At 39.2% G+C, this 13117-nt stretch overlaps 1 protein-coding gene across 1 annotated transcript in view; it reads left to right on the top strand.

Annotated features, from left to right (window-relative positions):
• Positions 1 to 13117, top strand: part of tafa4b (TAFA chemokine like family member 4b) — a 53834-nt gene that overhangs the window by 25342 nt on the left and 15375 nt on the right. Inside the window, exon 4 of the mRNA XM_079858313.1 lies at positions 6525 to 6680. Within this exon, the coding sequence (XP_079714439.1) occupies positions 6525 to 6680 (156 nt within the window). The remainder of the gene's footprint in view (positions 1 to 6524; positions 6681 to 13117) is intronic.

Below are 13117 nucleotides of genomic sequence, written 5' to 3'. Positions count from 1 at the left end.
CCAGGGAGTTGAACCCATGACTTCACTCCAAATGCTACTGTTTGAAAAACGAGAATTCTGATAAATTGATTTTAACAAGGGATAATCTTCCCATATCTTTTGCTGTTGATCCAGTCATTGTTGTATCCAGTCAAACTGGTATTTTGGTGCAAATTCATTTCACAGAAGTGGACAGGTTCTCATTTCTTGAAAACCAAGAACAAAATTACAAGTAAAAAGTAAAAAAACAAGCAAATATGACCCAGGCTACCTTTAGCTGATGTTCATTTACATTTATTCATTTAGCTGACGCTTTTATCCAAAGCGACTTACGAATGAGAACAATAGAAACAGTTAAACTAACAATAGACAACAATATGCAAGTGCTATGACCCTTCCAGTTTAATCTAACAGGTTACAGTTCCAGTTTTTTTTTTTTTAATAAAGATAATAGATAAAGAATAGAAGAGAAAGTGTTAGTATTAATGGATCAAGTGTTGTCGAAAAAGATGCATCTTCAGCAGTTTCTTGAAAATGGACACGGACTCAGCTGCTCTGGTTGAGTTGGGCAGGTCATTCCACCAGCAGGGAACAGTCAAGGTAAAGGTCCGAGAAAGAGATTTTGTGCCTCTGAGATGGCACCACAAGACGGCATTCACTTGCAGAGCGCAAGTTTCTGGATGGCACGTAAGTCTGAAGTAATGAGTTTAGGTAGGAGGGAGCAGAGTGGTTGTTCTGTAGGCAAACGTCAATGACTTGAATTTGATCCGAGCGGCAACTAGCAACCAGTGCAATTTAGTGAGGAGTGGAGTGACGTGTGCTCTTTTCGGCTCGTTAAAGACCACTCTAGCTGCAGAATTTTGGATCAGTTGCAGAGGTTTAATAGTGCAAGCTGGAAGACCTGCCGGGAGAGCATTACAATAGTCCAGTCTGGATAGAACAAGTGCTTGGACAAGGAGTTGTGTAGCATGCTCTGATAGGAAGAGCCTGATCCTCCTAAAGTTGTATAAGGCAAATCTGCAGGACTAGCAGTTCTAGCAATGTGTTCTGTAAAGTTCAATTGATCATCAATCACAACTCCAAGGTTTCTGGCTGACCTTGATGGAGTTATGGATGATGAACTTAGCTGAATGGAGAAGTTGTGGTGAAGTGTTGGGTTGGCCGGGACCACAAGCAGCTCTGTCTCCGCAAGGTTTAGTTCAAGGTGGTGGTCCTTCATCCAGCCAGAAATGTCTGTCAGGCAGGCTGAGATGCGAGCAGCTACCGTCTGATCATCAGGCTGGAATGAGAGGTAGAGTTGTGTGTCATCAGTGTAGCAGTGATAGGAAAAGCCATGTTTCTGAATCACATATCCTCTTGATGTCATGTAGATGGAGAAGAGAAGTGGTCCAAGCACTGAGCCCTGAGGCACCCCAGTAGCTAGATGTTGGGTCTTAGACACCTCACCCCTCCACGACACCCTAAAGGACACTTTGATCACAGTGATTTTGTGTGGGTCAATGTCCAATGTAAAATCTGGGTCTTGAACCATTTGAGAATCACTGCTTTAAAGAACCAAGAAACCACTGATCTGAATAACAGTAACTTGAAAAACTTGTAATCTAAAAATAAACCCAAAACAAAACCAAACTCGCTTTAAAGAACCATTGAATATCCTCAATTTTTATAGTTTAGCTAATTAAAAAGACTCATTTCAGCAGGCTTTTTAATGCTTTGTTATTTTAGTATTATATAATGCATTAATATTGTAAAATATTTCTTAATATTTAAATTTTTCCTATTAGTTTTAGTAATTTAGTTATGTGCTTTTGTCATTTTTATAAGTTTTAGTTTTCTTTAACTGTAATTAATAGTTTTAATAATATTAATACAACATTTTTCATCTAATATCTGCATACTTTATTTCAGCTTTATTTCAGTTACCAAAACGATTTTTCAAGTTTTAGTTTTAGCTTGAAAATACAAATGCTTCAGATACAAAATCATATATCACTTTTTTCAGATAAAATTCATACATGTTCCAGGTTCCAAAAAGTCTGCCCACCCTCTCATCTCCAGAATACAGAGACACACCATCCATCATTCATTATCTCTCCGATGCCCATGCAGGATCCGACGTGAGGCCCCGTGGTGTCAGTCATAGTCACAGTTAGAGATCTGCCCTTATCTGTTGTTTATCCTGCGATGTCGGGGCTGACAGAGACCCTGGAGAGGCACGCGCACGGGCATCCAGCCTGTAAGCACTCGCCCCCTGGACTCCACACGCTTCCTCTAATTAAAGCCAAGTCGGCAGGGTCCATGTTGGACAGAGAGGACAGGGTGAGGGGGGTAAATGTGGCTGCATGTGAAGCCTCAAGAGGAGAAGGCAGAGAGGTGAGTTCAGGAGGAAATGAAAAGAGAAGGTAGAGTATAGAAAGAATGAGGCCTCTTTAAGCTGAGGAGCACCACTTTTCCCAGGAGGAAGCTGTCAAACAAACTACACATCATAGCGGGAGAGGGAGTTCACGGCCTGATGAAATGGAAACCTGTGTGTATATGTGTGTGTGCAGACCTGTCATATCTGAATTAAGGTGCGTTTACGCCATGTCATAATTACAAGATGTGCCATAGGAACGCACAATTCCCAGTCCGAGGACGTGAGCAGCTCCGAGTAGAACGTCATGTTTTGTCATCTCGCAATTATGGTAATTCTGTAAATGCAGCATTAGACCATAAAATTGAAGTGTACATTAAAAGAATAACAGGCTTTCATATTAGTTATGATTCTTTATTGCATTGCATTTCACTTAGTAACCATAAAAAATGGACAGTAATGCCATTTTTATTTATTTATTTGTTTGTTTATGTTTAACACATTTAGTACAAGAACTACTAAGAAAAATGCGAACATTTACAAATCAATAGCAGAATCACTCAGCTAACTGGTGCTGATTATAATGATTTCTAATTTGCATTTTGACTAAAATATTGTATGATCAATGAAGAGTTTGATCAAGTATGGCAATCTAATAGGCTTGTGCAACCAAACTACACTTCCCATAATTCTTTGTGGCTACAGGAGAATGATAAAAAAGTGCATTCACACATGTCGTAATTACTGTGATTACAAGATTCCAACATATTCAACTTGTAAACTGGGAATTTTCTGAGAGCTCCTACTTGTACTATGTGACTGCTGCATATTCATTTGGTCGTTGATAGAAATGTATAATTCAGCTTCAAGTAGAACATCTTGGTTGTCATCTTATTACCGTAACTACATCATGGCGTGAATGCTGCAAAATACAAAAATCGTTACATACTTCATTCTAGTTAAACTTCAATTTCATTCAATGTAAGCAAGGCAACATCTCTAATTTTCGTTTTGTTTAATTTTTTTGAGTCATTTTTTTTATTCTTATATTTATGTTTTATTTTATTTCAGCATTTTTCAATTTTTAGTAGTTTACAAAAACAACACTGTAATGTTTCAAATGCAAAATCACATATCACAGACACTTATTTAGATTAAATTAATGCACTAGCACTGAAAAGCTTTGTCACTAACCGAAAAGGTTACACTTTATTTCGATAGTCCACTTTAGACATTATAGTAACTATAAGTAACTTTGCTACTTGTCAACTCTCATTAATTTGCAGCTACATGTCAACTAGTTACTTATAGTCAGTAGAATGTTGGGGGACCATCAAAATAAAGTGTATAGTTATTACTATAGTAAGTTCATGTAGTTACAAGTAATACGTCACCTTTTAAAAAAAGGGTTACACTTTATTTAAAGGTGTCATTGTTACAGTGTAATTATACAATTAAGTAATAAGTAATATTAATTAACAACATGTACTTACTATAGAGTTAAGGTAGGACTAGAGTTTAGCTGAGGGTTGGTTGCATGTAATTATGCATAATTTACTGTTATTACTATGGTAAGTGCATGTAACATATGTAACAAGGACACTGTAAAATAAAGTTACCAAAAAAGTTACCAAGTCTACTAATACTCTAATGACTGCTAGTTGACATTTAGTTACAAAGTTACTTATAGTTAGTAGAATGTCTAAAGTGGACTATCAGATTAAAGTGTTACCAGTGAAAAAAGTTAAAGAAATATGATATTACCCAACACATCCACATCAGCCTTAATCACTTGATATCACATCACAAAAGGAACTTCTAAACTTAAGTAGCAATATATTTTATGACCTTTTTGCATTTCTTACTGTTGTGTATTGAAGACATGGTGTGTCACTTGAATGTGTTTTTAATGTATTTCCAGGCCTTGGACATTTCATTCACCTTTTATTAAATATCAGACACATTTCAGATTGACCTTAGGGGCCGTATACGGAATGCATTTTTGTGTTCCACTGCATTGCTTTTCCATTTTTGTTCTATGTAAATATGCGAAAGTCTATAAAAAAGTTTTTGGTTATGGCCCCTTTTTCTGTTCTGTAATGAATGTTTGCTAGCAATGTCCCAGGAGAAGCAAGTAAATCATAAATGTTCACCTCAAATACATGTCACTTGTTTACTCTCTCTCGTGACAGCAGGACAGATGGTTATGCCACATATACATATATCAGTAAACCCAGAGTGACTAGTCACTTTTGTATTTAAGCAATGCTAATGGTGTTTGAAAACTTAATCCACACTGTGATTTAAATCATTTGGATATGTTATTTTCCACAGCCATCTGTTATATAACAGCCCTAACCATGTCATAATGCATTTTGGCAATTTGCATTATTACCACATTGCAGCAACAATGAAACATTAGTTGATACTCACACACCTCACTGCATAGAGGAGCCCTTGTTTCTTAAGTCAAATCTTGGCTGTAATTGAACACTCATGTTAGACTGGCTGTAAAATAAAAATCCAGTGCTTAAATGATTTATTTTTCTCTCTCAGAACAGAAGAATATAGCTCTGTGTTCACTATGTATGTACTGCTAATGGAAATGGGAGAGAGAAAGAGAAAAAACAGGGACCTGGCAGTCCTTCAGATGCTTGTTAGATGCTGCCACTCATCAAATATACTGTACAACCCAAAATCCAGAAAAGTTGTGAAATTTGATCTAATGCAATACAATCAAGAATCTATGATTTGTTAATTCTCTTTAACCTTTGTTTAACTGACAAAAGTTTTCACTGACCAACTTAAGTGTATTTTGTATATATAAACATATTTTGCTGCAACTCACTCCAAAAAAGTTGGGACAGAGGCATGTTTACCAATGTGTCACATCACCTTTCCTTCTAATTACACTTTTTAATAGTTTGGGAATTGGGGATACAAATTGTTGATGTGAAGTGGAATTTTTGCCCAATCTCACCTGATACAAGACAGCTGCTCAACAGTGTTTGGTCGTGTTGTCTGATTCTCCTTTTCATGATGGGTTATACATTTTCAAGAGACAGATCTAGACTGCAGACAGGCAGTCAAGCACATCCCTTCTACGATATAGTGTCTAGAAACCACTCTGTTTTAGCATGTGCAGAATGAGGCCTGGCATTGTCTTGATTCCCAGGAAAGATGTCATCTTGATGCCATTAAATATCTCTTTACAATCCCAATATACGCCTCCACGTCAGTCACACACCCATACAAGTCACCCCACTGATGCACCTCCATGTCATGACAGATGTTTGCTTTTGCACTTGTCGCTGATGAAAGTCTGGATGGTCCCTTTCGTCTTTGGGACTGAGAACTCAATGTCTTTTTTCCCAAAAACAAGCTGAAATGTGGATTTCCACTGTGTTTGGGATCATCTGAGATGAGCTCGGGCCCAGAGATCTTACCACCATCTCTGCATAGAACTGATGTATAGATTTCGACTTGAGTAACAGAGATTCAAGTGGCATTTCTTGATGCAGCAGCAGATGGTAAGTGACAATAGTTTTCCTGAGCACATGTGGCTGTATTTAACAGAGTTGCATGATGGTTTCTCATGCAGTGCCATCTGAGGGCTCAAAGGTCACGCTCATTCAATAGAGGCCTCCTGCCTTGCCCTACACAGACTGACATTTCACTGGATTCCCTGAATCTTTTCACAATGTTATGTATGGTAGAAGATGAAAGACCTAAATTCTTTGCAATCTTGTATTTAGAATGAGCCATGACCCATCTTTGCTTGCAAAGACTGAGATGCTCCTTATACACTCAATCACGATCCCCTCACCTACTACCAATTCACCAACTTGTTGTGGACTATTTCAGGAGTTTAACTTGGATATTCTATAAGCTTCTCACTTTTACTTTGCCTTCTTACAACTTTTTTTGGAGTGTTGTAATCAAAACAGCCATCAAAATCTAAATTTGTTTGTATTTACAAAATACACTTATGTTCGTCAGTGAAATCTTTGCAAATCTTTTCTTTGTGCTTTTGCCAGTTAAATAAAGGTGAAAGAGAATTAACAAATCACAGACTCTTGATTTTATTGCATTTTACAAAATGTCCCAACTTTTCTGGATCTGGGGTTGTAGATGCTGTTTCTTATATTGAGTGGGTTATTAATATTAACAGTTAGGGTTATCTTTTCTGCAGCTTCGTACCAGGTGAAGCAGGGAACCTGTGAGGTGGTGGCCATCCACCGGTGCTGTAATAAGAACAAGATTGAGGAACGTTCACAGACTGTCAAGTGCTCCTGTTTCCCAGGTCAGGTGGCCGGCACAACGCGGGCACAGCCGTCTTGTGTGGAGGGTAAGCGCTCTTCATGTGTGGATGTTCATTCTTTATCTATGAGGTTGTTTTACAATAAATTTAAAGGGGTCATGAACTATAATGTTCTCTGAGGTCCACTTATAATGTTATCAAGATTTTTACATAAAAAAAATCCTACTTTAGAAGTAATAAGCTATTTTCTATCCCGTTTTTGACCCTCTCTTCCAAACACTCCTTTTTGATGGGCGTTCCACATTCAAGACTTGGAAGTAAATGCCCACTGCTATGACTGGGTAACAGTTTTGCATATTAAAATAAGTAAGTACATGGATGGAGTTACCACAGTTATAATTGGCAAAGGATGACTCGTTGTGCTTTTCCATGTAAACAGAATTATGAATGAACGTATCATTGTTTGTCACACTGTCGTTCTTATAGGTTATTCACAGTTCATCCTTTTTGGTAAAGTGAAAAAGTTTGAAATAAAATGAAAATTATACTATAATCCAGGGGTGAGCCTCCCCCGGGGGGTGCAGAGTTGGGCTGGGCGAAATCATGAAGATGTCAATAAATAGAGTTTTTTCTAGTTTATCTGTATGTAAATATATCTGTGCAATGCAGGACTACTGAAACATGTTAGAGAAGCAAAGAAACATGGATGAATGAGAAGAAATTGCGAGACGTGCTTGAGTTATTGGTGGGTTATAAAAAGCACAATAAACCAGTACTGGCAGAGGGCTTTCTGTGGTGCAGATCCGAAGCGCACGAGTGTTGAATTTAGTTTACTTTTGTGGCTTATTGTGCTTGAACGTTCTATTACACACACTTATGTGTCAAAATTTCCGTCTTGGTGAGTATTCACGTAAACAAAGTCAGTTATGTCAAAGAGAAAGTAAACAGTTGGGCGAAATTATCATTATATTGGATCCATGCATGAGGTTTTAAAGTGACAGAACCCTAATAGGCCTACATGCTGCTGTTTTTTAACGTTAATGTCAATCAAACAACAAATGAAAAAGAAAATCATTCACTGCTCAGTTAACTTCTGATTTAATTGCATTAAATGCTGTAATATAGAACAATTCTATATAAAACAAATGGATTTAACATCAACATTTAATGTTAAAATGTTTGTTTTTATTGTAACTTCATCTCTTTACACACTTTGGTCTGTTCAAGAATAATTATCCAATTGTATATTGTTTATTTGAAAGAATCAAAAGTGCAGTTTCATGTCTATCCTTGTATTGTTCAGGTTGATATGGGATTTAGAAAGTAATTAGTAATAAGTAATCCAATACTTTTTAGAGAGAATAGTACAGTAATTTAATTATACTGTTGAAGATGTAACATTGTGTATGTTGTGTTAGAAGTCAGGCCTACTGTCTTTCACTTTGAACTCCTTTATTTAAAAATGGCTGTCACTTCTGAAACTTTACAGTGTGTACAGTATGTGGCCAAAGACATAATACAATGGCCCAATTTACCTTGGTATTATCATCCACCTCAGGTGATCCTTTCATACGTGATCTGCACAGGCACGTTACATTCATATCTGATATTAATGTCTCCTGTGACCTGATTTTGCTAAATAATAGGTACATTTTGATATCATAGCCGTGTGACAAATGTGACTACATTGTCCTCCGCTCCATCTCTTCTCTATTAGCTAAAGGTTTAGGACAAGAGAGTATAGTATGGGTGATGAAGGAGGTTTAAATGTGTCCCTTCGGTCATTGCCGTACGCTCTTAGTTATGAAGGCAAGAGGGCGAATGCTGGCAGCCATTTTTCTTCTTTGTCTTCTTTGACACCCGAGACAAAAGACCCCAATAGAAAGTAGGGAGGGCTGCACCAGGGGAGGTATTCCATGTTATGACTTTCATGGCTCTCTTTGACTATAGTTCATGTAATGACAAAAATGGGTCCTATGCACATTTTGTATTTTCCACAGAAGGCTACAGGACTGTATTATGGAGGAACAAAGAGCCTGATGTAATTGAGAGAAACACAACCAAAAACTATATAAAAAAAGGATAAAATACACAAACATAGGGATGTATTCACATATTCATTTTTGGTAAGGGATGTTGATTAATTGTGTACATTTTATACTTTGATTAAATAATGTGAATGGATACTTTCATTATTTAGCCAATTAACAAGACAATTATAATGATATGTATTTTTATTGAATGATAGATATTATTAATGTTTTCTATTTCAATATATTTTAAAATGTCATTTATTCCTGTAATGGCAAAGCTGAATTTTCAGCATCATTACTCCAGTCTTCAGTGTCACATGATCCTTCAGAAATCATTCTAATATGCTGATTTTTCTGCTCAATAAACATTTCTTATTATTAAGAATTTTCAAGTTGTGCAGCTTAATATTTTTGTGGATATCGTGATACACTTTTTCAGGGTTTTTTGATCAATTGAAAGTTCAAAAGATCATAATTTATTTGAAGTAGAATTTTTTGTAAGAAATCTTGTTTTGTATGTGGAACAAAATGCAGTTTCTTTTTCGTTTTCTTTTAATACTATTGGTATACGCAGAATGACAAAGAGAGTTGGAGTGGCCGTGTGTGAGCTCACATCAGAGGTCGTGTTGGCTTTGTGCTATATAAGAGCGAGTCAGTAGGATTGACCTGTGTTTTTTTGCAGTGAAGGAGAGAGCGGTGAGGGTCATTTTCCCCTATCAACACTGCTCGATCTCTAGATCCCTCAGGCTATCAGTCTCACCTTCTCCCTCAGGACCACACAGCCCTTGAGAGAGAGTTCACATAAGAACATATTCTCCGCTTCTGAGGCTTCATAAATATCTAATACTCAGCGCACAGTTGGGGAGTAGCTAACTAGAAGTATATAGTGACACGACTATAACTACATTTTTCAGTAGTGTCAGTAGCTTAGCAATTGTGTAGCTTTTCCAGAAAGAAGCAATTTTTCCAACAACTAGTGGTGTCGCATGATAAACTGCTTTATGTCACATTATATGACTTCATTTCAATGCTACAGTTCCCTTGTGTGTAAAGAAAAAATGAAAAAATGCATCATGATTTCCACAAAAATATTAAGCTGCACAACTTGAACTTTTATTAATAAGAAATGTTAATTGAGCAGCAAAATTAGCATATTAGAATGATTTCTGAAGGATCATGTGACACTGAAGACTGGAGTAATGATGTTGAAAATTTAGCTTAATCACAGGAATAAATTACATTTTAATATATACTGAAATAGAAAACAGTCATTTTAAATTGTAATAATATTTCATAAGATTGAGAGAGAGAGAGAGATAAATATGTGAAATAATGAATAATTGTGACGTTCCTATAATATAGGGGAGGGGGGAGGGGGGAGGGGGGAGGGGGGAGGGGCTATGATTGCCTATGCTTTATTAGATTTGTTTTGTGTTGTGTTTCTCTGTTTGGCCATTAGAGGGCACTTTACCCATTCACATATCATTAAAGCATCAGTGAAAAGCTACAGATGAGCCTTAGAAGAGCTGAAAGAAACTTCACTGAAACCTTTAGAGGATGAGACATGAACTATACCTTCTTATGGCAAATCAACGATCAGAGTTCAATCAATGATGTACTGAGAACTTGGACTTTAAATCTCATTCAATGAGAAGGTAATAAATTAGGGATTAAATATCTGCCGTCTGATGTATTGGTCCTTTGGGTCTCTGTTCTGGCTGGGACCATATCTAGTCACTCCTCTGTGAGCTCTTGAGTCTCTGCAGGCCTCTGCCGACCTGCCCATTAAAATCTCATTAGCACAGTGAAGGGAAGGTGAAGAGAGATTCCCTTTGGCACTCTGTGGGGAGATCTGCTTTACTCTGCATAAGGGCCTCTGTGTGTCCGGGATTTCTGCTCTGCTTTGGGGATTGAGGGGAGCCCCCTCTGAGCCTCTGCCATCTGTGATTTGGGAATCAGCGCTCAGCCACACATCCAGGAACTTCAAGGCTCTGTCTAAGTCCAACACTTCGTTCATCTAGACATTTGTCCACAGAAAGCTCAATGAATAACTCCTTTTGAAAGGAATAGAGTGATATGAAATACGTGAAATTAGCACATCTGTGTTGAAAGTTGATTGCCAGTGATGGTCATCGGTTCACATCATTATGCAAAAATATTTGAATATTTATATATATATAAAATTAATGTAGTCTTTTTAATAAAAAGAATATATGTGCCAATTTATTGAAAAATAAATAAACTGAAAATAAATAAATGAATAAACAAACAAATTGCAGGTATTAGGATACGTTTTTTTAAATTCAGATTACAGTTAGAAATCTTAATTTTTTCCAGTGCCAAACACCTTTGTAACGCTGTGGATTGAATCAAAGGACAAAGCAGGATCCACATGCAGCAGCTTTAATTAAACAGACTCAGAACTTGACAGACATAGACTATGGACCAGAACAAACAACATTACAAAGTCAAGAACCCTCAAGCAATGAAACAAGACACAGGGTTTAAATACAGAGACTAACAAACTAAACAAGATAACAAGGGGGCGTGGCTAATCAGAAACACCTGGGGAGACTAATAAACAAGAAAAACAAGGGACTACAAAACATGGCACAGGACAGGAAATGACAAAAGTCCACACAAGACAAGGGGAACACAAGACAGGAATCATAACAGAGCACCCCACTTAAGGAGCGGATTCCAGACGCTCCTCAGGAAACAGTCAAGGAGGGTGGTGGAGCGGAGGCGGATCCGGGGGCGGGATGGAGGGCCAGGCCCGTGGAGCGGAAGAGGGCCTGGAGACTGCGGCAGGACGGGAGGCCAGGGTGGAGCAGGCTGTGCAGGCGGCCAGGGTGGACCAGGCAGTTCAGGTGGCCAGGGTGGTCCACACAGTTCGGGTGGCCAGGGCGGAGACGACAGTTCAGGGGACTCACTGCCCCCTCCCAAAATTTTCTTGATGGCAGCTGTGGGGTTATGCAGACATCGGCTCAGGAACAGACACTGGCTCGGCGGCAGCCATCTTGTCCGGAGACACTGGCTCGGCGGCGGCCATCTTGTCTGGAGACACTGGCTCGGCGGCGGCCATCTTGTCCGGAGACACTGGCTCGGCAGACATGACGTGAACAGACTCTGGATCGGCAGACGTGACGGCCATCTTGTCCGGAGACTCTGGATCGGCAGACGTGGCGTGAACAGTCTCTGGATCGGCAGACGTGGCGTGAACAGTCTCTGGATCGGCAGACGTGGCGTGAACAGTCTCTGGATCGGCAGACGTGGCGTGAACAGTCTCTGGATCGGCAGACGTGACGTGAACTGTCGCCAGCTCGGCAGACGTGACGTGAACAGTCTCCGGATCGGCAGGCATGACGTGAAGAAGCTCAGGTTCAGGAACAGGCTCAGACTCAGGAACAGATGCGGTCTCAGGAACAGAAAGAGGCTCAGGAAGCGTGGAGGCGGCCATCTCTGCTGAGGGCTCAAGTTCAGGCGTGGCAGCGGCCATCTTTGCCGGAGATGATCTCTCAGGCGTGGCGGCGGCCATCTTTGCCGTAGACGATCTCTCAGGCGTGGCAGCAGCCATCTTGGCCGGAGGCAAACTCCCAGGCGACATGGCGGCTGCCATCCTGGGAACCAGAATCAGGCATGGCCACCTTCTTGGCTGGAGACTCCCCAAAGCTGCTGCTAGATCAGGGATGGGCAACTTCGGTCCTGGAGGGCCACTGTCCTACAGAGTTTAGCTTCAACCCTAATCAAACACACCTGAACAAGCTAATCAAGGTCCTCAGGATTACTAGAAAATTACAGGCAGGTGATTTTTTCAGGGTTGGAGCTAAACTCTGTGGGACATTGGCCCTCCAGGACCAAAGTTGCCCATCCCTGTGCTAGATCCATTTGCGGTGGGTTCTTCTGTTACACTGTGGGTTGAATCAAAGGACAAAGCAGGATCCACATGCAGGATCCACATGCAGCAGCTTTAATTAAACAGACTCAGAACTTGACAGACATAGACTATGGACCAGAACAAACAACATTACAAAGTCAAGAACCCTCAAGCAATGAAACAAGACACAGGGTTTAAATACAGAGACTAACAAGCTAAACAAGATAACAAGGGGGCGTGGCTAATCAGAAACACCTGGGGAGACTAATAAACAAGAAAAACAAGGGACTACAAAACATGGCACAGGACAGGAAATGACAAAAGTCCACACAAGACAAGGGGAACACAAGACAGGAATCATAACAACCTTAGGCTACAGTCCAATTTTTTATAATTAACCCTCATTTTGTGTGCATTAAGTACCAGGCAGGCAAATAAACAATCTGAATCAAATGTTATGCACTCCTTAAATTTAATTTTTTTTTATTTTACATTTGGTTTCAATTATTTTAATTTTTTTATTAACTTGTGTAAAGAGACAGAACGGTAGAACGCTAGAATGACAGATAGAATGATAGAGAGAACAATAGATAGAATGATTGAAGGAAAGAGAG

Source organism: Squalius cephalus (assembly GCF_949319135.1).
Source record: "Squalius cephalus genome assembly, chromosome: 22".
Classification (NCBI taxonomy): Eukaryota; Metazoa; Chordata; class Actinopteri; order Cypriniformes; family Leuciscidae; genus Squalius; species Squalius cephalus.
The sequence above is the reverse complement of the archived record's forward strand: the minus strand, read 5'-3'. Positions and strand labels throughout refer to the sequence as shown.